Source organism: Cygnus atratus, chromosome 2 (assembly GCF_013377495.2).
Source record: "Cygnus atratus isolate AKBS03 ecotype Queensland, Australia chromosome 2, CAtr_DNAZoo_HiC_assembly, whole genome shotgun sequence".
NCBI lineage: Eukaryota > Metazoa > Chordata > Aves > Anseriformes > Anatidae > Cygnus > Cygnus atratus.
Genome location: NC_066363.1, coordinates 92,577,471 through 92,602,009, shown reverse-complemented (window position 1 = coordinate 92,602,009; position 24,539 = coordinate 92,577,471). Strand labels below are relative to the sequence as shown.

Below are 24,539 nucleotides of genomic sequence, written 5' to 3'. Positions count from 1 at the left end.
TTCTTGAGGTTAATCACTTCCCACCTGTCAATGAATCCCAAGTGACTATTTTTATTGTTCATTAAATAGTTACTGAGGAATGTAACAGCTGAGTGCCTGCCTTCAAATGAAAGCCTGTGAGAACAACTTTTTTTGTTTTCTTTCCAAAATACCAGGGTTTTGCTGTTTTGCACTTCAGACCACTTCAGTACATGCCACAGAAATCAGCCAGGGTTGTTTTCCCACACCACCATCCCTTACACTGCTGCTGTGCTCCAGGCCAGGAGAGAGCTGTGCTGGGTCTACACGCTCACCTCCATCCCTGCCACCTGCAGCCAACTGCTTCAGGCTCAGCTTGGTCCATTCTCAGTGGCTGAGATTTTTCTCAGTAGGAAATACACCTCTCTATTTGGTGTAGATACACTCTAAAGGTATACTCTAGAGTAGATATAGAACCAGAGAACAAAGAAGATATAGAACAAAGTATCAAAGAACAAAGTGTCTATATACAAAGTAGATATAGAACCAGAGAACAGAGAAGGCTGGAAAAGACCTTCAAGATCACCAAGTCTCACCACTAAACCATGTCCCTTAGTGCCATGTCCTCATGTCTCTTAAACACCTCCAGGGATGGAGACTCCACCACTTCCCTGGGCAGCCTGTTCCAATGCTTGACCACTCTCTCTGTGGTGCTCCTTTCTCTCTCCAAAGACCACATAAGGAATGGGACTGCTGACTTACCTCCCCTGCGTCACACGGAAATGTGAAGCACAAAACAATGTCAAGGTAGGTATGTGAGTGCCTGTGTGCTTGGACATCATAGGCAATTAATAATATATATATATATATATATAAATAAAACACAGAAATCAATCTGTCATTTCCATGCTTAGAAATGTTTTTTATTAAATATTTTCAACTTCTGTATGAGACATAATATCAGTGGCTTTGTGCAACACAGTGGCATGTAAAGTAAAAACAATTTAAGGTGCAAGAGAAGTCAGTATAAAATTACCCTTCAGATTGGTAACTCAACCAGAATGATCGGACATGGAAGAGTCACTTATGGCTTGCCAAGCGCAGTGCATCCACAGACAGAGACCTCCAAGACAGTTTCGAACAAGCTGGCTTCAAAACCAGAGGCAAGACAAAGGATTTGGCTTGGTGCCCCCATCACTTGCAAAGGTGGTCGTTTTGCTTCCAGGATCCAAACTATTACCTCTTCACAGAGCATTGCATTGTTAAGAGAACAAATCTTTACCTGGAAACAGCACAGAGTTATCCTTTTATGGCAATAAAATTAATTCTGGATTCTTAAAGAAAATCTTTTTTCCTTTCTTCACTAGCAAGGTGTTCTTCCACATTTTTACAGGGCTTTATGCTGAGTTCTTTAAGTTTCCATTGACAGAAGTCTCAGACGTGGAGCCTATAAGGCCTGTGCGATCTTTTTTCTTCTGATAGCAATTTCTGATGGCTTTGTAGATGGCAAAGGCAGGGATGACCAAACTAGGCACACCAGCGAGTATTACAATAATAGCATACACCCAACTGGGATATCCAACCTTCTGTGTTTTCGGGAAGTCTTCCTGAAAGAACAAATGAACAAGCTGTATGAAACCATGTGGAGAATATACCCGGGAGTGTGCACTCATTCGGTATTTTAACAGAACAGAAATGGAACCACAGCAGCAGCTAGCCACAGGGTACAGCCATTTGCTGCTTCCAGAGCAGCTTTTAGCTCAAGGGTTTGCAGTCTCAGCCATTTGGGATTTATTTTTTTCTTAGAAGCAATGAGGAGAAGAAATACAGTGAGGAGCAGGGGCTGCTGGAGGGACACCAGGGCTTGGTGGCCAAATAGCCCATGGGCAGGCAGGCTGAGAGCAGGGTGTGGGAGTGCCGATGGGGTTTTGAGGAATGGAGCTGGTGGAGGGGGGAGAGGAGAGAGCAGCCCTGTTTCCCCATATTCCTTTGTCTCTGTCTTATGAAAATAAGTTGATCTTCACAAACTGAACGTGCTGTATGTCTGGTTTTGCACCAAGAATGCTGACTTTTATAAGGCCAGAGAGCAAAAAAGCAGAGCCAGAAAGGCAAGGAAGAGATGAGGTCCTGGGGAAAATGATGGTGTCCCCCCCCCCCTTCCTTTATCTTGTTATGCCCTCCCTGGTACCACATACAGCTTATTATTCTTCAAGGGGAGGAAAGGAAAAGTAGGTAATTTATCACCCTAATTGTAATTCAAATAATGCAAGTATATTTGGAAGAGCGAAGAAGAAATCTGGGTAGGAGAATATTAATTTCTTCTGTCAGCGGTGAGTAACCAGCACTACTTCAGTTCTGTGATCTTAAATGCACATGGAAATACATGCAATATCAAAATGCCTTCACAGACTTGGTCCTTTGTCAACACAGAAAGGCTGTGGCATTTCCAGCTCTTCTATAACCCCTACCATGGAACCGACGTCTGTTTAAGTGGTACTGTTCCAGTCTTACCTAACAACTGGATTAATGTTTGGGCTTTACCCAATTTAGAAAAGCTGCTCAGGTGTAGCTGTGTATCAACTGTAGGCAATACAGCTGAATTTAGGACTTATTTTTCTAAGTGTTAATTTTTTATTATTGCTTAATGTATTGTAACAAGTTTTTTTGTTTTTTTGTTTTTTTGTTTTTTTACCTGAAACCTGTTTCAGGTGGGAGGTTAATATAACTATGACTCTGGAATTAAAGAAGAATATATCCAGTAATTCTAAATAAATGATTTGGTTTTATATACTTACATAGTTAGGATCCCAGACACTGTAGAGCAGTTCTTCATTGACCTTCACCACAAAATAGAAGAAGAAGATAACTAACATAATGAGAGGGCTGATAACTCTCCAGGTAACCTGCCAGAAGATATTGGGCTTGTGTCCAATCATGAACTCAATATCCTTGTTAAACCTAGGAACGAAAACAGGAAGTTCAGAGCCATAAAAATGGGAAAGGATCAAAGGCTGCCTGCTGAGAAGCAGGAAAGTTCAAACGACAACTAGCTGCGCTTCCTCGGACTTTGCCTTGGGCCGTGTGAGTCAGGACTGGCAATGACATCAGGAGGTAAGCCCAAGCAGCGCGAATTTAGGCAGATATTGCTGTAAGCATGCTAAAAGTTTCTAACTCATAGCTCCCAAGGGTGAGTCAGGAAAATTATTTTCAGAAATGTACTTTCTTCAAGAATTCTGTGAGGTATACAGGAAGTAGTTCCAGCAAGAAAGAATCAGTGTAGACAGAGTTTCCCTATAATATGTTGCAGTGTTTTAGGATTTTTTGTAAGCACCTCAGGTCTGCATCAGTTAAAAGAATTGACACAATATTAAAAAGCAAATTGGAGTAATTTTAAAAATTGGATTCTATAAGTAATGCTTGTTTAATTTGGTTTTCTACTGGTTTTCTCAGGCTGACTACTGAAGTAGTATTTAACTTTATGCCTGGCTCATTAAGGACTCCTAGAAATGTGTAATTTAGGTTAAGCACAGAGTGCACAATGAAAAATGGGACAAAAATGTCTCCACAGGAAGAATCCAACTCTGCATTGCAGGTGATATCATCCACACAGGTCCTGAACCTAGTTTATGACCCCTACAAGTGCTACATACACACACTGCTTAAGTAAAAACTAGTTTGGCAGTTTGGGGCTTCTATTGTTGTTTTACCTTACAGTTCCCTAGGTACATATGGTCTCCCGTGGGCATGCACAAAAGCCGAATTAGTCAACATAACCAAAGAGGCTTGCTTTTTCAGTTTGGATCTAATTACAAATTCAGAATGAAATATATATCTGCCTAAATTGCCAGCCAGGATGCAGTCCCATGGGCAAGCCCTGGGGAGGCAGCATGTTGTGCTGCACCTCCCAGCAGCCGTGCGAAGGTGGTGAACACCAACCATGCAGCACTGAGCTAGAGGAGATTCCTTCCTTTCCCTGAATATACACCCTCCATCCCTCTGTGGGGAGTGCTCTGTTCTGTCTGCCAGTTGTGGGAGAAGCAGAGAGAGCATCCTCCACTGCTCCTGCCAAGGCAGGGCCACATCCTGTGGGCGACCTGAGACTTCGGAGGCAGAAGAGAATGGGCAGGACATGGCAGACAAGAATTTGAGGTGGGGAAACTAGAGCCCCATGTTCCAGTACCTGCCCTTAGTCCATGTGTACCTCACATGAAAGTGTCATGGATAAACTGCGAGATCTCCTTCTGCCAGGAGAGCCGCCATTTTACCAGTGGCCCTTTTTCAGATTTTGAGAAAAAGATCGTGGACACTCCTCTGGAGCAGGTAACACCACCTTGGGGCAGCTCTGACAAGCTGAGAGCATCTCCTGTCCTCACTTTTCCCACCAGCATGCCGGTGCCCTTTGCCAGCCCTCTGAAGTGCCCCACTGCCTCCAACCACTCTACAGGAAACCCAGGTACCATCTGCAGGGACACATAGTGGCCAGGGACATTAAAGGCTGGCATTGAAGCTCCTATCTGAATCAGTCCCACAGTGGCCTAGACCCATGTTTATATCCTGGGAATAGTTTTAGTTTGTCTGTGTAAAGTGTTCTGAGATTTTAAGAGAAAGGAAAAGTGATCAAAGGAGACTTTTCTGTCCTCACCAAATTAATATAAGCCTTCTTTCACCAGGGTGCTCCCTGTGCTCGCCTAATTTACCCCAGGTATCAAACTCTAAGTATGGGAACAGGGATCAGAGGTCCTTCACCCCATTGCCAAGAGCTGCACAGCCAGAGGGCTGGCACAGACTCAAGCAGGACCTACAGGTACTTGAAGGTCCCCACAGTATTTTCATATTAATTATGAATGGAAGGATGGAGAAATTGGATTTATTACATCTCTAAAAAGTTGTTAGGATAATTACTCACTGCCAAAATAGATAAAGTCCTGAACACAACAGGATCATATCTCAGTAGCCTTGGATTTGCATCCTGTTGTAAAACAATATCTGCAACCAGCATGAGCATGCCTGCTTTGCACAACATCATCTGGCACTCATTTTAAACATTCCCGGAACAGACCTGTGTTTTAAGCTTTTAGCTCAGTGTGCTTGTACTTTGCTTCTGCTAATTACATACTTCATGCAATTATTCTGAAGAGGGTTTGTTATAAATGTCATCATATTTACAATGTAAGTGAGATATAGTGGCATTTATATAATTGTTGCAAATACATATGTAACAAAGCTTATTTTAAAAATAAATTATTTGCATTCATATTATTTTACTCTAGGACACTTGGTAATGCTTAATATTCTCTTGCAGTATCTTAGGGATGTGTTTATTTCAGCTCGTTGTTATAGAGCATTATCTGTCACAATGTATTAAGAGAAAAGTAGAAAGCTTTCATGTACAAACAAAAATCCTCACCAAATCCTTAACAAATCATCTTTTTTCTTGTTGAGATCTATTTTAGAAACCTAAATCATATAAGCCACCCTAAACTAGTTGCATAATTCCAGAAATTTCTCTAACAGAAATGGTGTGCATTAAGTTGTAGCAAGATTGCAGCTAGACAACCACTCTATTTACACACTATTTTCTAGTGATGTTTAACTTGTCTTTCATACCTGTCTACTCCGTAAATGTAGACAACGGAAAACATCTCACAAAATGCAATTATTAGCAAAGGAATAGAGCCAGCAAAACTGTCGAACAAACTCAGCCAGTAATTACCAGACTCCAGGACAAAAATAAAAGCTATCAAGTAAGATCCTGCGCAGATGAGACCTGTGAAAGACAAAACAACAGAAAACAGCAGCAAGTTTAGACACAGACAGAAAAAAAAAAAAAAAAAAAAAAAAAAAAAGAAAAACAAGCAAACAAACAACAACAAAACACAAAACCAAACCCAAACATCTGAACAAAACCAGGTGAAACTGGGCAGACTTCTGAGCTCCTCAAGTGTACTGATTTGCTTGTCTCAGAGCATCGCAGCCATGTTCAGGCAATCAGGGCAGCCTCTGTTGCTGCTGCGGAGCTACCTTGCCTTGCAGAAAGCTTGCCAGAGGAAAATGCACATCAGTGGATAAGGAACTGGCTAGATGGCTGCACACAGAGAGTGGTGGTCAATGGCTCTATGTCCAGGTGGAGGCCCATGACGATTGGTTTCCCTCAAGAGTCTGTCCTGGGACTGGTAATGTTTAATATCTTTATCAGTGACACAGACAGTGGGATCGAGTGCACCTTCAGCAAGTTTGCAGGTGACACCAAGCTGAGTGGTGTGGTTGATACAACAGAAGGAAGGGATGCCATCCAGAGGGACTTGGACAAGCTTGAGAAGTAGGCCCATGTGACTCTAATGAGGTTCAACACGGCCAAGAGCAAGGTGCTGCACCTGGGTTGGGGCAATCCCAGACATGAGTACAGACTGGGAGAAGAACTCGTTGAGAGCAGCCCTGCAAAGAAGGACTTGGGGGTTCTGGTGGACAAAAAGCTCGACATGAGCCAGCAGTGCGTTCTTGCAGCCCAGAAGGCCAACTGCGTCCTGGGCTGCATCAACAGAGGAGCAGCCAGCAGGTGGAGGGAGGTGATTGTCCCCCTCTGCTCTGCCCTTGTGAGGCCTCACTTGGAGTGCTGCATCCAGGTCTGGCGCCCCCAACGCAAGAATGATGTGGGGCTGTTATTGCGGGTCCAGAGGAGGGCCACAAGGCTGGAGCACGTCTCCTGTGAAAAGAGGCTGAGAGAGTTGTGGATGTTCAGCCTACAGAAGAGAAGGCTCCGGGTAGGTCTCATTGCAGCCTTTCAGTACTTAAAGGGGGCTTATAAAAAGATGGAGTCTGATTTGTTGCTCAGACAGATGGTGACAGGACAAAGAGGAATGGTTTTAAACTAAAAGAGGGGAGATTCGATGTTAGGAGAAAATTCTTCACTCAGGGTGGTGAGGCACTGGCACAGGCTGCCCAGAGAAGCTGTGGATGCCCCATCCCTGGAGGTGCTCAAGGCCAGGCTGGATGGGGCTTTGGGCAACCTGGTCTGGTGCGAGGTGTCCCTGCCCATGGCAGAGGGGTTGGAACAAGATGATCTTTAGGGTCCCTTCCAACCCAAACACTTCTATGATCCTATGAATTTTAGGGCAAACTTGCCATAATTCCATGTAATTAATACTGCCTTTTGTAGCGTATAAACTACTCATTGAAGAGGTGGGAGTGGACATCACTTGTCTCTGATAAAGCACTTACCTGTAACGAGTTCCTTAGGCCATTTAGGGGGTATGACATTAAGATCTTGTAAAGGTACAAGCACACCTTCCATGTTTCCAAACATAGATGACAAACCCAAACAGAATAGCATGATGAAGAAGAGGATGGACCACAAAGGTGAGACAGGCATCTTGGTGATAGCTTCAGTGAAGACAATAAAGGCTAAGCCAGTTCCTTCAACTCCCTGTGGAAGATTTCAGAAGCTCCAAGAATTAGGCTCACTAACTCACACACACTTTAATTTTACATCTGTATTCACTAGAGTTGGTGTATACTACACCACACCACAATAACTATGATTTTTCTTTCCACAAAGACCTCCCAATCTAGCAATGTATTTATTGTAATTATAATACAAATCCTATTTCATGGAGCCGAAAGCAAAAAAGCTGTGTGATACCATTTTACCCTTGACTGTCTGTTATCCTAGCATAGTTCTGCCATCCATAAAGCACTACCACTAAGTGAGACTGTGGTGGAAAATGATAGCAATGACAAGTTGTCAAAGAATTATATAAACCAAAAAAAAGGTTTATTAGTGGTAAGAGAGTAGTTTGTACATCACGTGTGCCAGAAGACGCTTTGAGTTATGATTTCATTTTTCAATATATTCATGATGCTTGCAATAGAAAAGATGTGACAATACTGCTTAGCCTGTAAAATCAAAGTTTCAGGACTCTGGATGCCAGTTTGGCAGCAAGTCTGAATCTGCTGTGTGTCTGCTCCCTGCTGTGTGTAATGCCTTGTGAGGTACCAGAACGGGCTGTCCCGTCTGAAGTGGCTGAGCCAAGGTTTCCAGTCCTCCGGATTTTATAGACACCTGTAATGACCTGTAATTCCCCACCTTTTTAACATATATATAAGTATACATATACATTTTAAAAAATATAAAATCCGAGGTATATGGATTGAGTCACAAACCCTTCTTGTACCATTTTTTTACCCCAGTGTCAAGGTTCATCCTTCCTGTGTTGTGGCACACCTGTACTGATCAGGGCAGGGCTTGCTTCACTCTGAGAGTCTCTCCCCCAGTTCTAATCCTATTCTCTTTCCCACCAAAGCTGCAACCAGGTAATTGCAGAGAAATGCCTGACCCTGTTTAGCCAGCTATAGCAGGTCAGCCTGGAGCTGGAGTGTGTTCAGGTTCTTTTCTGACATGTTGCCAGTACTTATCACAGGAATTAAACAGCTTATCTCCTCAAAAGCAAAATGATATTATATGGGATAAACAGAAGTAATTCTTTAGTACAAGGGCATTCTAAGAAGGCCAGAATCACTGGTAATATATAAACAAACAAACAAAACAACCCCCACACTCATAATGAAAAACATTAGTCAATTAAAAAATAAAAATGTTGTTATAGTTTCTACAATATTCACGGTATTGATATGAGCTAGGGTGTACAACTTACATCATTCAAGAAAGTTTTCAGATCACAGGTTTCAAACTTAAGGCTTGCAAAAATTTCCGGATTAGTCATGTTGCATAACTGCTGCATTTGTTCAAAGTTATCTTGGGTTACATTGCCTTCTGGCAAGTCAAATGCATTCATCAAGGTGAGAATATTTCTGTAAAAGTGAAATACAAGTACTTTGAAATTATTTATTTGTAAGCAGCATCAGGATTCATTTTGATCCTCAAGTTGTTAAGAACACAATGTCTTTTACAAAGAAGATTCAAAGGAAGCAATGCTTCTGTTGCCCAGGTTCGGATTATGAAATTGGGAAGTCCAGCAGTTTTGTGCAAGTGCAATTCTTTCTTTCTTCTTCTAAGGTGAGCCCGATGCTGTCTTTCAAGACACAGACCATGGCTAAATGGATCGGGCACTTGGGGGCCTGTGCAGCAGCTGGGTGCCCCCATTTGCACTGCAAAGGGAAACACTCAGCAGTTCAGACTGGGAAGCTTCTGGGGACATGTAAGATGCCTGAAGTTTCCTATCGTGGACTTTCCCAGCTGAGTAAGGAGGAACTAGACAAGAACCTGCAGGGTTTGGCAGCCCAGGTGAGAAGGGAGTCTGAACTGCTCTGTTAAAATTAGACACCTCTGTGACACCCAAGCATTTAATCTCTGCAGAAGGCAACCTAAACACAAGGCTGACACAGCATATACTGCATTCACACCATACATCAGCTCAGCAGGCAGAGATTATTGTGATTTCTGCAATTTCTAGTAAAGTTTCTAGACAATTTTCCAGTAGGTGGTAGGAATTAATTAAATGAATTAAAATGAGAAGATTAATTACTGGGTAATTTCTCCATGTAGTATGCAGAATCACTAGCAGTACCTGAAGTGTCCACCCTGTAATCCAGATGCAGCCAGTATTCTGTGTTATTTCATTTCACACTGAAACTATAGATATTCTAGCACATTTTAATGAAATAATACATCATGAACTGAATCTGCCTTTATGTTGGTAGAAATTGTACATAAACTGCAGTTAATCTTGAAATAACTGTTTCAGGAGAACAACAACAACTACAAAACCCATTCAAATATGGAATGTCCTCCTCCTCCCCTATTACTTTTGGAAACACCACGGAATAATGTAAAATATGGTTGCTTATGCGACATCTATGTAGGAAATAAAGTGGCACAAACAATTTTCACCTCATGTGGGGTGATTTTGATTTTCTGGAGTAATGGGTGGTCTGATACCATGTGGGTCAGGAGCTGTAATTGTTCAGAAATGACAAAAGCATTATCGTCAGACTAAGAGAACTGCCTCAGCCATATGTACACATAATATGTATATTCTGTTTTTTTTTTTGATAACTTACTTGTCAAAACAGTCATCGTATCTTTCTGTGGCTCTGAATCCAATGATGGAGTATATGACAGTTGCTGCATAGACAGATGTGAAACCATTGATCACTGAGATAATCACAGCATCTTTCTCACAGTTGTTGCTGCAATTCAGAGAAGAAACAATGGATTTCAAGCACATTCACAAAATAAATACTAAAAACTGGCTATCAAGACTAACAAAAAACGTAGTCTACAGATGCATAGGTACATCAATATGCCCTCTAACAATATTCAAGTACAGCTGTTAAGATTCGGTGAATTAAAACTTGGTGCCTGAAGCAATTTAATAGCTATGCTTTTCCTCTTTTTTTTTTCTTTTTTTTCTTTTCTTTTTTTTTATCTTCTCAAATAATCCTATGCATAAGGAATAATTGCCTCATTTTTTTCACAGTCTTATGCAAAGTAAAACAGGCAAAAAAAGTATGTCTCGTTTTTGTGCCTGGAATGCATGTGTTCTCACACCTATTGGCATAGGCTGTATCTTAGCAGCTGGGCTATTCTGCTGGAGGGTGAAAGATTTGGGTTTGAACTCAGTCAAAAGGAAAAAGTGTACAAAAGCTTCCATAAAAGCTTCCATAAAACTGTGAAGTACCATGAAAACATGGTACTGTGAAGCTGTAGTAGCCAAGAGTATTTAGGAACAGTTTTGTTTGACTGTTGGACAAAAGATGGCTCAAAATGCCCCCACCCTTTGGAAATACTATGGGAAGGTTATGCTGGCAAGGTCAGACAGGCTGTCTATTCCATTGAGAAAGCTAAACTGCCTTGTAGAGACTTTTTTTGCTGCAGACATTTCTTGCCAAACTATCTGTGCTGAGATGGAAAAACTGCAGAGCCAGAAAGAGACTTTCATCTGAGAGAGAAGATAAAAAATCAATATGAAATTAGTTAATGGTTTTATTAGAAGGCTGTAAAGCTCTAGATATTGTATTTCTCTTGGGCAAGGCAAGACTATTCAGAGTAATTTGATGTTGTCATGTATAATTTTATAATCACCTTTGAGAGAAAGCCAACAAAGACTTGTGGCACTGTGACCTTTCCTGATTCATAGTTTTGCAAGTAGATTTATAAGGGGTGGAGGGCATTGAATTGATTTTTTTTTTGCTGTCCTCTGTTGTCAGTTTTTCCACTGTAACGTGAGATTGTCAATGGCAGGCTTGATTAAAATATTTCTTTCTCTTAGAGAAGGTGAGATGCTCAAGCTCCTCCTTGTTATGAATGGGACCAAACTAGATATCTGAAACTTAATTTGGAGACATTTGTCAATAATATTAGGCTCAGAGAATGCCACACAGTTTATCTTTCAAAAGGAGAATGCTGAAGGGATAGGTGGCTGTTCCAAAATTTTGTGAGGTAGAATACAACACTACATTGTAATTTGCTAGTTGGGTCAGTCCTGGGCAAAGGGAGTTGGTACTCCATCTCTTCCCTGCCCTCATCACATACATAAAGGAAGCAGCTGAAATTGAATTTTAAAACACCTAGATATACCTTCCAATCCCTTAAACCAAATATTTAAGCCACAGTCTGCAAACTGCTTTGAAATGCATGTAACATCACCCTTCTCCAACAGTGTGGAGTCAAGTGGCAACACCATGCACTGAGCAGCCCTGCTCAGGAAGCTCCTGGTGGCAGGTAGCCAGGCTCCTTCTTTCCAGCCTGACCCATGCCATCTTTCTGCAGGAAGCCAGCCAGCACTGGGACCTGAAATCTTGGCTCATGAGAGCTAGGATCAGCAACATGAGCTGTGTCTAACCTGTTTGAGGGGATGGTGTCCCCATCTCAGATAATTACTGAGTAATGATGGGGCAGGAATGGACAGGCTTCATTTGAAAGAATGAAATATTCATATAAAATTTGTTTTTTGCCTGGATACTTACTGAACAGAGTTGTAACTGGAGAATGAAATGAGGCCTCCAAACGCCAGGGAGAAAGAGTAAAACACTTGAGCACCCGCGTCCAGCCACGTCACTGGGTTAGCCAGCTCAGTAACCTGAGGTATCAGACATACGGCTTTAAGATTATATATCATGGCTATTTAGACTGAATATGAAGAATTTGAAACAATAATTAAAACAAGAACATTAGCCATGCAGAACATACCATTTTTGAAGAGTGTTAAAAACAAAATGTCAGCACTTTTGACAAACTTTTTTTTCTTTCAAAAAGAAAACCTGTAGGGTTTCTGCAAGTATTTTGAAAATTGATAAACAAATTACTTTCCATAGCTGCCAGCTGCCATGCCTGTTTCCAGAAAAGCTTTTTATTATTTAGCATTAGCAATGACCACTCAGAGGTCTGCTCATGGAAGATGAAAACTCTTTAAATTTTGCTTAAAAGCTGTTGTATTGTTAAAACATTCTCCTAGGTCTTTTGTCCATATAGCCATATCGACTAGATGGGTTCTCTTCCCAGCTCTGTGACAGGTGCTCTACAGTTAGCATAACTGGTCCATAGCTAGAATACATAACACCTCAGGAAAAGAAAGCGAGCTCCCTTGTGAGAACTACTTTGCATCCCTCTGCAATGATCCTTGCATCTTTTATAACAGATGCTGATCGTGGGGAGAGAGAAAGTATGTGTACATATGTGTATTTTATATCCGATGCAAAGAAAGATTCACCTGTCAGAATCAAGGTTTTAAAGATGTCTGAGGGATAGTTAGAAAAACACTGCTGGAGAGGATTCATTTTTACTCAGTTGTTAATTACAGAGAGAGCTACATCATGTTTCAGTAAGGGATGGGCTGTGACTTACGTTGGGAGTGAAGAGATACACAATCCCATTGACTGATCCCTTCAGTGTCAAGCCACGGATTAGAAAAATGGTGAGCACAAGGTACGGAAGAGTTGATGTTACATACACGGCCTGCACAAGGAGCATGTAAATACAACAGTTAAATACAATGGAACACTTTAATAAATACAGCACCAAAGGGAAGAAGAGAGAGTAATGAACAAGAAATTGTGATTAACAAATAATGGCGAGTTTCAAATGAGTTGCAATCAGCATACTACAGAAAACTATGCTCAGGAGAAACTGTATGTGAGTATATTTTGACAATAATTTTACAGTCATTGTGCTCTACTTAAGACGAATTGTCATTGCTGAAATTCAACTCAGATCATACAAAAGCAGCATGGAGAATAATCTACACCCTGATATCAGGTTGCTGCCAATGCAAGGATGGGATCTTAGGGCATCTCTGGACAGCAGAACATTGGTTACTTGTGCAGAGAGTATTAAGGACTAGCACAAACCCAAGTAAATCTGTACATTTATATTTTGAAGTGAATAGTCATAGCAGAAAGACGAATACCTTGATCCTGTGTTAAAGGCTAATGTTAATGTTAGGGTACTAATAATTAAAGAGTGTTCTGCTAAGATCTGTAAAGACAAGGAAGCTGACCTGCTCACACCAATGTTCACATAAATCTAACCAAATTACACCAAATCAAATTCCATTTCATCCAGCTTCATTCTCCAAAATTCATCCCCAGTGATGACACGTGAAGTTTTAGACATGCTTTCACCCAAGAAACAGGCAGTTTCTACAGCATGATTAGGTCTGTATGAATAAGGAATTACAACAGCATATCATCTGTTTTGTATAAAACAAAGTAGAGTACCTTTCCTGTTGTTTCAATGCCTCTGATTGTGCACACGTACAGTACTCCCCATGCACATGTTAAACATAACAAAAGCCACCACTGTATAGTGCCTGAATCCGCAATAGAATTGGAAGTGTTTAATGTTTCTCTGTACCAGAAATAATCCACAGGGGAGCTCTTGGCACACTCTTCTATGTAATCTATAAACACAAAATAATTGTCATTCTTTATGTATTCTATTTGCTTGAAAAATCAAGTTAAAAAATAAACACTGCTGTTCAAAATTGTATTACATAATGCCAATGAATTTGTTCTTGGCAGATTTCAGATCCCTAGAGGCTGGTTTCACAGAAAAAAACAAGCTAATGAGAAAATGAGAAAATGTTAAACAACATTCCTAAATAATATTTTTAAGAGGGAAACAGATGATATTGTTATTTCTATTAATTCAGATAATGCAGATAAATTATTTGAGGCTCACTCAAAGACTCTTCTTCTTTCTGTACAATTTTTCTTTTTTTCCTACAAAAAGGTTAGAATCCTCTTGAGCCAAGGAGAATGTGGAGAGGACTTCTGAGTTTTTTCCACATATATGTCTATTGAATGGATTTATTTTTTTTTTAAGTAGAGGAAAAGTAGCTAGGCAGATGTTTTTCAATGGTTTTGCACTCTTCCCACCTTATCTCAAACAGAAATAAAAACAAACAAACAAACAAAGAAAAAAACAAAACAAAACAAAGCAAACAAAAAAAGCACAGCATTGGGCTTTTAATATACTCCCTGTTGTGTCCTGCCTGGTGGAGCCTGTGCCCACAGCCTCCCACAGCCAGACGACTCTTCACCTCCTTGCTCCGATCAGCAATACTTTCTTTGCCTTCGTGTTTTGTGGGGCATCGTTCAAGGTCTTGTCAGCTCAGGTTGGATTCTCAGCTGCCTGCAAGGTGCTGACCCATGCAGTATTCTGCCCTGGCCTGCCCTTATGCGAAGTGTTGCTGTCCTGATGCTGGGAGGAGAGGAGCACAGCTCCCAAGAGCCACTCCCTGACCCATGGGAACAACCTGCTCCATACGGTTTTGTGCAGTTTTTCTTTTTCTTTTCAATATGCTATTAAAGGGCTGTTGGAGAAGAGGTGGGAGGGAACAAACAGGGACTGCTGTTTATTGCCCTTGTGTGGATGAAAGGCAGTGTCTGGCATCTCTCACTGGTATAGCCGAAAGCTTTACATTCCCTCTCATATTTTTATAAATAATTTCCATTATTTTCTTCTCAAGTGGACTGGAATGCTCAAACCTGACTACAATATGCAGATACTGTTTCAAGACTCTCAGATAGCCGTGAAACTCTCAGCACCATTTTAAACCAATACATATAGCATATTATCCATTTTACTCCTGGTTAAAAGACTTCTGTGAGTAAACATGAATTTTTATCACTAGCACTGATAACTCTCATAAGAAACATGGAAGTGCTATTAGACAATGTGTCACTCAGGCTGGCATATGTTAGTTATGAAGAAACATTGTCTAAATCAGGAAAATGTTAATGTTTATGCTAGACTTCTGTTTTGTGAATATCCTTTATGTAAATGCATCTGTCAAAATTGTTCCAATGGCTTCAGCTCAGAAGTTTCATATTTAAAAAGTCCATTTTTGCTTCAAAGGTTAAATATTCTTCATACTTTATAGAGAATGCATTTTTAAAAAACACAAATATTAAAATAGCACAATGTTCCTAAAGAAACTAGTCTGCCTTATTGTTGTCTTACAGAAAGAGTTTCAATTATTCTAGTTGCTAGAAACAAAGAAATGTGTTATGCAACGAAGTACAATGTTTCATAAAATATACCTGTTCTGCTGGCATTGAGAGGACAGCTGCTCCAAGGCAGGGGCTCTTGGAAGGAGTTGAAGAAATACCACATTACCCAGGCAATGATAGTATTGTAATATAAACCCACTAGGAAAGATACAAACATTGCTGCTATGCCTGGGGAAAAAAAAAAAAAAAACAAAAACAGAATACAATATAAATTTCAGCACTCTTTAATAAAGACATATCAAAACATAGTAAATAGACAAAAAAAGAGAGAGAGAGAAAATAATAATTAAAACAAATGAAGATCAGTCCAACCAGATATAAGAATACTAAAGCAGCTACAAAAAATTTAATTTCAAGGATGTGAAAATAATTCCTGTCTTCAGACTGTCAATACAAAGAAACATGCTTTTACTCCTTCACCTCTCCAAAACACGCCAATAAATGAAGTTAATGCTTCAAGGAAGGAACTCTAAGGCCAGAATTAACACCCTATTTTGCAGTGCACAGAGTGGAGCACAGTCACTAAATGGGGTAACTGGGCTCACATCCCAGCTCTGGGAACAAGTGTGCATCACGGTAGGAGCCTTATGTTGTTGGTCCTCGGCAATTTCCTTCCCTCCTCACCATTCTAATTCCATGCTTTATAGCTTTTCCCCTCTGTTCTCCACCACTTCTTTTGGATGTAGTCTTTATCACTGTGAATTTGTTACCTAAAGGCTGGACAGGCTATTCTTATATAGGTATGCCACATAAAACTACTCTGGGACTGAAGCTGATGCCCATGTAGGAGTCAACTTTATGGGTGGACTAACTCCTTACAGACACTACACAATCCTGTTCACAGTCTTGCCCTCTGATATTTAGGGAGATCAGGATGCTGGGTATATGTAAAGCTCAACTAACTTGGGATTTTGCCTAAATGTGACCCAGATTGTCTACCCCTTCCATAATGTCACTGCAAAGGACAGCAGAGGTGTGTGGCTAATCTTTCTTGTAGGGGATGTATGGCAGTCAGGAGGCACAGTATGTGGAAAGCTGTGAGATTTGAGCCAGTATTTCTCCTCCTCCACTTGCTCCCAAGTAACCTCTGGTGACTTCTCTGGCAGAGACTAAATGCTAATGATTAGGTCCTGAGGGCTCTTGGGCTCCAAAGAAGTTTGAAAAATTCCACAAGCAGTACCTTTTGTAACTGATTTACAGACACAGTTGATGCCATCAGCAATCTTAACTGGCTGTGTTTCTTCCCTTTCAGGTGTCTGGTGATCACAGACTCACAGAACGGCTGAGGTTGGCAGGGGCCTCTGGAGGTCATCTGCTCCAACCCCTGCTCCAGCGGGGGCACCCAGCGCAGGCTGCCCAGGGACACGTCCAGGTGGCTTTTGGAGATCTTCTAGGTTGGAGTCTCTGAAGCCTCTCTGGGCAGCCTGTGCCAGCACTCAGTTACCCACACAGTGAAGTGTTTCCCTTCTGTGGGATTTTTAGTGTTGTGTACATGAAGCAGCTTTTACTGCATTCTTAGATGAAATATTTGAATACCCATGAGTTTAATACAGATGTGAAGAAGCATATTCTGTCTCCATGACTTTTAGTGTGGTACTTCTCTCAGACGTAAGAAAGTAAGCTTACATGGAGTTGGAGTCTGACAGACCAATTTTAGGAAGATTTAACTATTAGCTATCCATAGAAGAGTTGCAGAACAACTTTTTGGCACATTGATTGTTCATCCTACTGGTAAAAACAGTAAATTGTCATAGAGAATGACAATCTCTCTGAAGTCTGAAATTGGTGTCAAATTAGGGAAAGGTTTTAACTGGACCCACAGTATCTGGGAACATGGACACAAAATTTTCATAGTGCTTTATTAGTCTGACCTATCAGATGGAGAGCTAGTGAGAAAGGATAAGTTACAGATCTTGGCATCTTTTATGGCACACCAGAGTAAAATTCTGAAGTTGTGCTCTTAAGGTTATCAGTTCAGAGACAAGTGCTTTCTCATGGTTTTTTTATATTCTCTTCAGACTTACCAACACCTTTCAGAGTAGGGTGGATGGAACTCCAGACTCCCACACTGCCCTTCCTCAGCCTTTGACCAATGGCAAACTCAAGATGAAGCAGGGGGATACCCTCCAGAATCAACAAAATCAGGAAAGGGATCATGAAGGCTCCTGTAATGGATAAGAAAAAATGTTTCCTGTCAGTGAAATACTACAATAAAGTACAAACTTCAGTTCTGCTGGCTTTTCAAACAGTGGCTGAATTGTAGGCATACTTGTGGAAACCCTTCTCCAATTTCTAAACAATGCTTTTGACTAATTGTCCATGCAGGAAACTTCATTACGTATGTGCTTTCAGTTGGGAATTCTTATTTTTTTCAAGTGGCAAACATAAATCATTATTATACAGTCCCAAGGTTAAACTCCAAAGGAACTACCTTTGGATTGGCAATGGAGGACATATTATTTCTTTCCTGGCATGACTTCCTTTTTTTTTTTTTTTATCTGAAAGTTTATGGTTTTATAATTGTGAGTCATAGAAATTATATGAAGTAGTTGAATGAACTAAGCAAGATGCCTGGAAAGATTAGTCAGGAGCCTGGGGCTGGGTGCCAGTCTCAGTAAGGCTGTCTCCATAAAATGACCAGTAACTCTTCCTGACAGCTGAGTTAAACAGTTTTTATATTTTGGTAGGAGAGAGCTGAAGTTCAGGGTTCAAATCTTGTTAAGTATGACAAGGCTGGTTAGTATAGGACAAATATTTTCAATTCATTTTTTCTTTATTAAAGTGTTCCTCAGACTTGGAGATAATATATAACACCACACCAGAATACCAAAGTGCAGAGTCAAATGCTTGAAAACTGTGACTTATTAAAATTGTGGTTATCTGTCATTCCATCTTCACCTTCCTAATCATAGACTGTAAATAACTTAAGTACATCAAAAAATGCAAAACACTGTGTGAACTGTTCAGGTTTGGGTACTTACTGACTTTTTCCTCATGAATGCAATGAAAATCAGATAGAAAGTGACAGAGGAGATTTGAAGAATGGAAACTATAGTTTTGAATTCAAGGCAGTTTAGTGTTTGGAAGTGTGTGCTCATCTGTTTCATTGGGTATCCTCATAATGTCATATACACCAGAGTTTTAGAAACGATCCATACTGCAAAGTCTTATTTTTTTGTGTGCTTTAATGAAGTCTGCTAAAAACAACATTTTTGTTTCAAGTGGTCACTATTATACTGAAATCAGCCAGATGTGCTTTATTGCTTTTTTTTGCTTCCACTCCTGTGGAACTCAAGTAATTCTAGTTACTCACCTGTCTTTCACTGTCATTTTAAATATTTGCTAATCGCTATTGGTACCGACATTTAAACTCATAAAATGCTATTCAAAACGCTGAGCACTTTGAAAATGCTCAGGCTACACATCTGAATGACTAACCACTGATACACTAAAAAATACATATTTTGAATCTAGTTGCAGAAGGTAATTTTATGGACATGATATTCCCAGACTTCTTTAGAGCATTTCATTTAGCACCACAGAAACGTATTACTAAAAATCTAAAATACTTCAAAATCATTGTATCTCATCTTGCATGCATTAAAAATTGTCTATCACTGTAAAAATACAGACTGACAAAGTGGAGAGGTTTCAAAGGAGATCCAGAAGAATATGACTCAGGGCATAGTTTTCGTTAGTGAAAAACTGAAGGACTCAATATGAACTGCTATTTGTAGAGAAGTTTGTTGAACTTTCAACTCTACTGACTCTTCTTCCATTTCTTTTGTGTCAGTATATCACCTTGGGAGATGGATTACATGGACATCGTCACCAAGGAGGACAGTTTCCCATTTGTTTTCTTCCCCACTTTGCACATCTCAGCTTCCCTTCCCTTACCCAGAGACCATGAATTCCTTGCAACAAGATCCTTGCATTAGTGGGGTGAAGCTACCTGTTAGATGTAGGTGCCTCTGACTGGTTCTCTCTCATTTCAGAGGAAAGCAGACATTTTGTAATGCCAGAAAAGAATGGAGGATGGTGGTCTAGCTTCTGCCCTAGAACTGAGGTAATAGAACTACTTCCCAGAGCCCTTGGTAATGATGCAAAAGGCTTAATGTACTTCACTGTCTGACCCATTTTGTCTGTAAGGACCTGCTTAGCTGTGCTGGAACGTGATCTGGTGAGCACTTAAGGGCCTTTCTTCATCTGATCAGACACGCAATGCACGCAGATTTGGCTTCAAAGGGCTTGTACTCTGCTGGTACTCCACCCCATTCCTGTAAGTAATACTTCTCCCAGCTGTTTTACTCTTGCTTTCACAGATAGCAGGACTTTTGCAGTGTATGTGATAAGTACCCTCTCACTGTTGTGACCCATCCCTGTACACCCTGGTGGTGGCTTTCCTCCTGCATGGGAGTGTCTGTGGGACAACATCCACTCACAAAGCCTCTGGCTTTTCACATAGATAAAGTTAGTTATCCGTGTATGGAGATTCAAGCAGGTAGAAACACGCCATGTTCTATCTTGTGTCAGGCTGGCACACACTTGCTCTCCTGGAACTCTCACTCTGGCCATGAACTCTCATGACAGTAAGATGAGACAAGGGCGAGGTGACTGTGTTTATATCAGCAATTTGAGTTTCAGAGCATTCTTTCAGTTTTAATCCAGAAGCCCAAGACACTTACTAGGAGTCTGAAACCTGACCCTACAAAGTTTGTAGGCATGTTCTATCTTGACCTTTCATTTTTGTCTCCCGTTTTGGATGCTGGATAGGCCTCTACTGTACAGCAATCTCATTTCTCTCTGGTAAAGGCCTTCCTCAGCAATGGCTCACAGAATCACAGAATATCCTGGGCTGGAAGGGACCCACAAGGATCCTTAAGTCCAACTCCTAACTCCACACAGGACAACCTAGAAGTTAAACCATATATCTAAGAGTGTTGTCCAAATGCTTCTTGAACCCCGTCAGGCATGGTTAAAAGGACTATAAAGGCTGTTTATTTCCTTATGCAACAAGATCTTTCACCAGGGAGAGAATTTCTAATCAAGTCTCTAAAAGATCTAAAGATCTTACTGTGGCCTGATGAAGAAGAGGGATGCATCTCCATTAGGAAAAAAGATGGTTAAGAAATGCTATTCACTATGAAGGATTAGAAGCATTTTCTTTTGAAATCAAGCAAACAACAAAAAAAGTATCAATTTTTCGTTCTTAAGTAGAAAGCAGTCTGACTGACATTCTGTTTTGGGCTCCATTTTCTCATGGTTGAGCCATTTTTGCAGGTCTTAACTGCAAAGTGCACCTCCTCTCACAAAACTCTAGCAGTCTGGGTAGACATCAAGCCTCACTCTCTAAGATAATGAGATCCAGGAATAGCACTGTCCCTGCACAATAACTCTCCAAATGCACAGCACAATCTATTGCTCCAAACCTCTTAAAATTAAGCCATCTTCTGTGGTAAGAGGACATGCCACAAGTGCTCCATAAACCTCAAGGGTTTTCCTGAGGTCTCAGGATACTTAGAGGTACTTTTATTAAGATGTCATGAAAGAAGTCTTTAAGCATGACACATCTTTGAAGAGCAACCAGATAAAGGGACTCCATGACCTTTGCACAGCCACAGAAAGGAGAAAGGATGCCTTTCTTATAGTCTCCTATCTAATAATTACAATGAACCCTGTAGAAATGTATATAAACAATGAGTAATCTTTCCAGTTGGAAGACCTTACAGCTGAGATACGACATTCTAAACTTGCTTCAGTACTGTATTTCAGAACCCATTGTATTTGAGGATCTGCATAGCTATTACACATTTTTTGCTTAAGTGTAATCTAAGATTTTCTAAATTAAAATTGAAAAAAATATTATTGCTTTCACATAAAGTTAACACAGACTGAGGAAGCTATCCTGCATTGACTCTGATGTTTTTGTCATCATTTCATTCAGCATGTCATGCATGGAGATGAAAAAGTTCTCCCTTATGCAGTGGCAAAGTTTACTGGAGATATATGCAAGCTGTAGACTTAAAGACTATTTTTTTTTAAAATTGATGGTTTAAATATTAAATATACATCCTTTTTTTTTTATAACGCTCATCAGGGATGAAACAAAAATGTTTAACATTTGATTAAATGATATGTTGCTCAATAAAGATTAAACAAAAGCTATGTGTAATGTCAGAGAGAGCTATCACCTGAGAGGAAGTTTCGATCTCATTATGCTAGTGAAAACACTGAGGCAAACGCTGTAGCTTTTACACTGTGTGTATACTGAAATCTAGTTTGCCTGTGGTAATGATGTATTTTACAGCTTTTAAACATGGTCCTGCTGCCTGCATGCCCATCTCCCTACTCTTTCTTCTCTTCCTGCTTTCCCTCACGTACTGCCGGTTGCTGATCCCCAAGGCACCAGAGCAATGAGCTCATTTTCTTGACCAGCATGCTGAGTGGCAAAGACTAAGGCAAAATTTGTCTAAAATGTCTAGGAAACATGGATTTCCAACTGGAGGTAGCTGAAGCAAGACTGAAGAGTATGCAATTAGGGATGATGCAGAGCTGAACCTACTGGGTGCACCTACTGAGTGCTGTGAACACAGCTGAATGAGAATTAGAGATGCAGGAACAAGAAAATCTCACTAGATAGAAGGCATCTCAACACCAAAATATCTTAAAAGATAAGAACTTCAAGATCTGTTTTCACAATACTAATAGCCACATGTTCTAATTCAAAGCCACTCTTCCACAAGGCAGCAAAGAGCTTTTTATTTTTTATTTTCCTTATTGAAGGGAGAAGTTGAAGAACAGAAACTCTGATGAGAGGACAGCAGTGGTGGCAGGAGGTGAGGTGGATTTAGACCTACCAGAAGAAACTGAGGAGCACTGTGCAGCAGGGAGAGAGGAGGGGATTGCACAACAGCTCTCCATCCTTAAGCGTGATGACGATAAGGAGTCCTTTCTAAGAAGCCATGAGATGGCATTGATGCCCACTGTTATGTTTTGATAATAAGTCACTGCTTTTGGAGTTCTGCAGAAGAATTGATAGGGAAAGCAGCTACGTGGACACATATCTGTACAGTAACTCTAATCCCGGAGCCAGCTATGTCATTTCCTTTCTGCGTGCTGCCTCACAACTTCTGCCTAAAATCTGAGAGTCCCAGGGATGCAAGAAGCAGAAGATAACTGTTGTTAGTGTTCCTGAGCAGGGACAAACCACAGGATAATGAGAAAGAAATGGGTGGACTAGAAGACAGTGTATATACCAGTATACACACAGAAGCAATGCATATCTCTTCAATGACATTAATCAGAAAATCATGAGCCGTACCGAGTTCTTTGTGTTTCTTGGATGTTCATTTTTTCAGCTGCATTTCATTCTGCTAGAACAAGAGGGAAAGGAAAGCTAGGTGGAAAAGCAGGAAAGTGCCTGTAAATCAGCATGGGGAAACAGGGCGTTTACTTTGTAAGGGTAAGTAGAAGAACCTGAAAAGCCAATGAGTGCCATGAATTTTGGAGATACCCATTTACTTTCTCAAATGGAAATTGTCGTACATAGAAAGGCGGTTATGACTTTTCTTGTCTGACTTGTGATTTTTTTTTGTTACAAAAGCTGGCAGTGCTGCACATGACCTCCAGTTTGCACTGCAAACCCTAAAAGCCAGCCCATGGAAGAAAAATCTTAGAATTAAAAGCATCTTCTCTTTTAAATGAGTCAACTGAATAATCTGTAGTTAAAGTGCCAGTAACTCCTCACAGAGCCCTCCTTGGTCCCCACTCTAACTAGGAAGAGCAATTTTCAAACATTTCTCTTTGTACATTTAATGTAAGCCACAAGTTTTCCTTCGGGATCAAACACCTCAAAGGAACAAAGACTTTTTATGCATATCCTGGAGTGAAATGCAGATGACAAGTAGATAGTGAGCAGAACAGACTTTCAGAAAACTGATGAGGGCACAACAAGCTCCTGGTACATAAGCATAGCTTACATGCAACAGCCCCAGATTGTCAGCTTGCAGGCTGTCAACATGCAGGCTGCTGCTGGACTGCCCAAAATTAGTCTCTAGAGCTGTAGATGTGAGGAACATGTGCAAATGAGTGTCTCTGTCAACACACCTAAATTTGGTCTGTATTCAGCTTTTCCTCTACAACAGGTTATGCAATTCTTCCTCAGAGAAGAATCAGAAAATGGGCATATCTAAACATATAGTACTGATTGAGAAGGAAAGTAGTCTTGATATGAAATTTATGCTGTCATATAATATTCAAGCAATGGTTCAGCTTCAGATCATCTTTGAAAATTAATGGCAAATTAGGGAAACAAAACTTGTATAATACGTTCACACAGTCCTAACCTGAACCCCAAGGTGTCACAGTAAATTATATGGTAAGTAGTGTATATGTGGATTTTAAATGACTTAATAACATGACAGCTAAAATAATAGTTAACCACTTTCATGCTGTTGCTGCTGCTATCATAAATTGCATGTATACTGACACTACAGCCAATATAGAGATCAGTCAAAAAACATTGAAAGCCCTATTATGAAAAGATCTTTTGGGATCATGATCAGAATTATACTGCCAAGTAGTTTATTAATATTTTAAAATATACATTATATATGTATGTAAGTATCTATGTATGCAAAGTAGCATAAGTTTTAAATTAAGAAAACATACTGTTTATATGACAGCATAAGACTGATTGGGTCCCAAAATAAAAATAGTCCTTTTTCTCCTGTCAGCGACATGATTTCATAACCTGTGAAATAACCTTCTCCATCAGTCTTCTAGAGATGACCATCACTATCTCTACAAGAACTGACCAGTTCTAACCAAAGTATTCTATTATTTGTTTCCTGAAAGAAATTAAACCTAACTTATAGACGGTGTTAGTTAAGACATATTAAAGACATACCTCCTCCATGGCTCTGGCAGAGATACGGAAACCGCCACACATTTCCCAAGCCCACACAAAACCCTATGCACGTCAACATATACTGAGCCTTATTGTCCCATTTTGGTCTGGAGTCTGCCTCTTCTTTCTCAAGGACCTCGAGTTCTGTGTGGGAAGGTATCCTGTCCTCCAGGCCAGGATTGGGTAACTGTAACTTCACCAT

General features: G+C 40.4%; 1 protein-coding gene across 1 annotated transcript; it reads right to left on the bottom strand.

Moving 5' to 3' along the window:
* Positions 1-1,355: 1,355 nt before the first annotated feature.
* SLC6A19 (solute carrier family 6 member 19) lies at positions 1,356-24,539 on the bottom strand. Its single transcript, XM_035550534.1, has 12 exons — positions 24,338-24,539; positions 17,454-17,594; positions 15,460-15,597; positions 13,633-13,814; positions 12,761-12,871; positions 11,884-11,996; positions 9,976-10,104; positions 8,610-8,766; positions 7,177-7,381; positions 5,566-5,725; positions 2,754-2,916; positions 1,356-1,565 (listed from the first exon to the last, which is right to left on the bottom strand). Exons 1-12 carry the CDS (start codon positions 24,537-24,539, stop codon positions 1,356-1,358), a joined length of 1,911 nt encoding a protein of 636 aa, XP_035406427.1.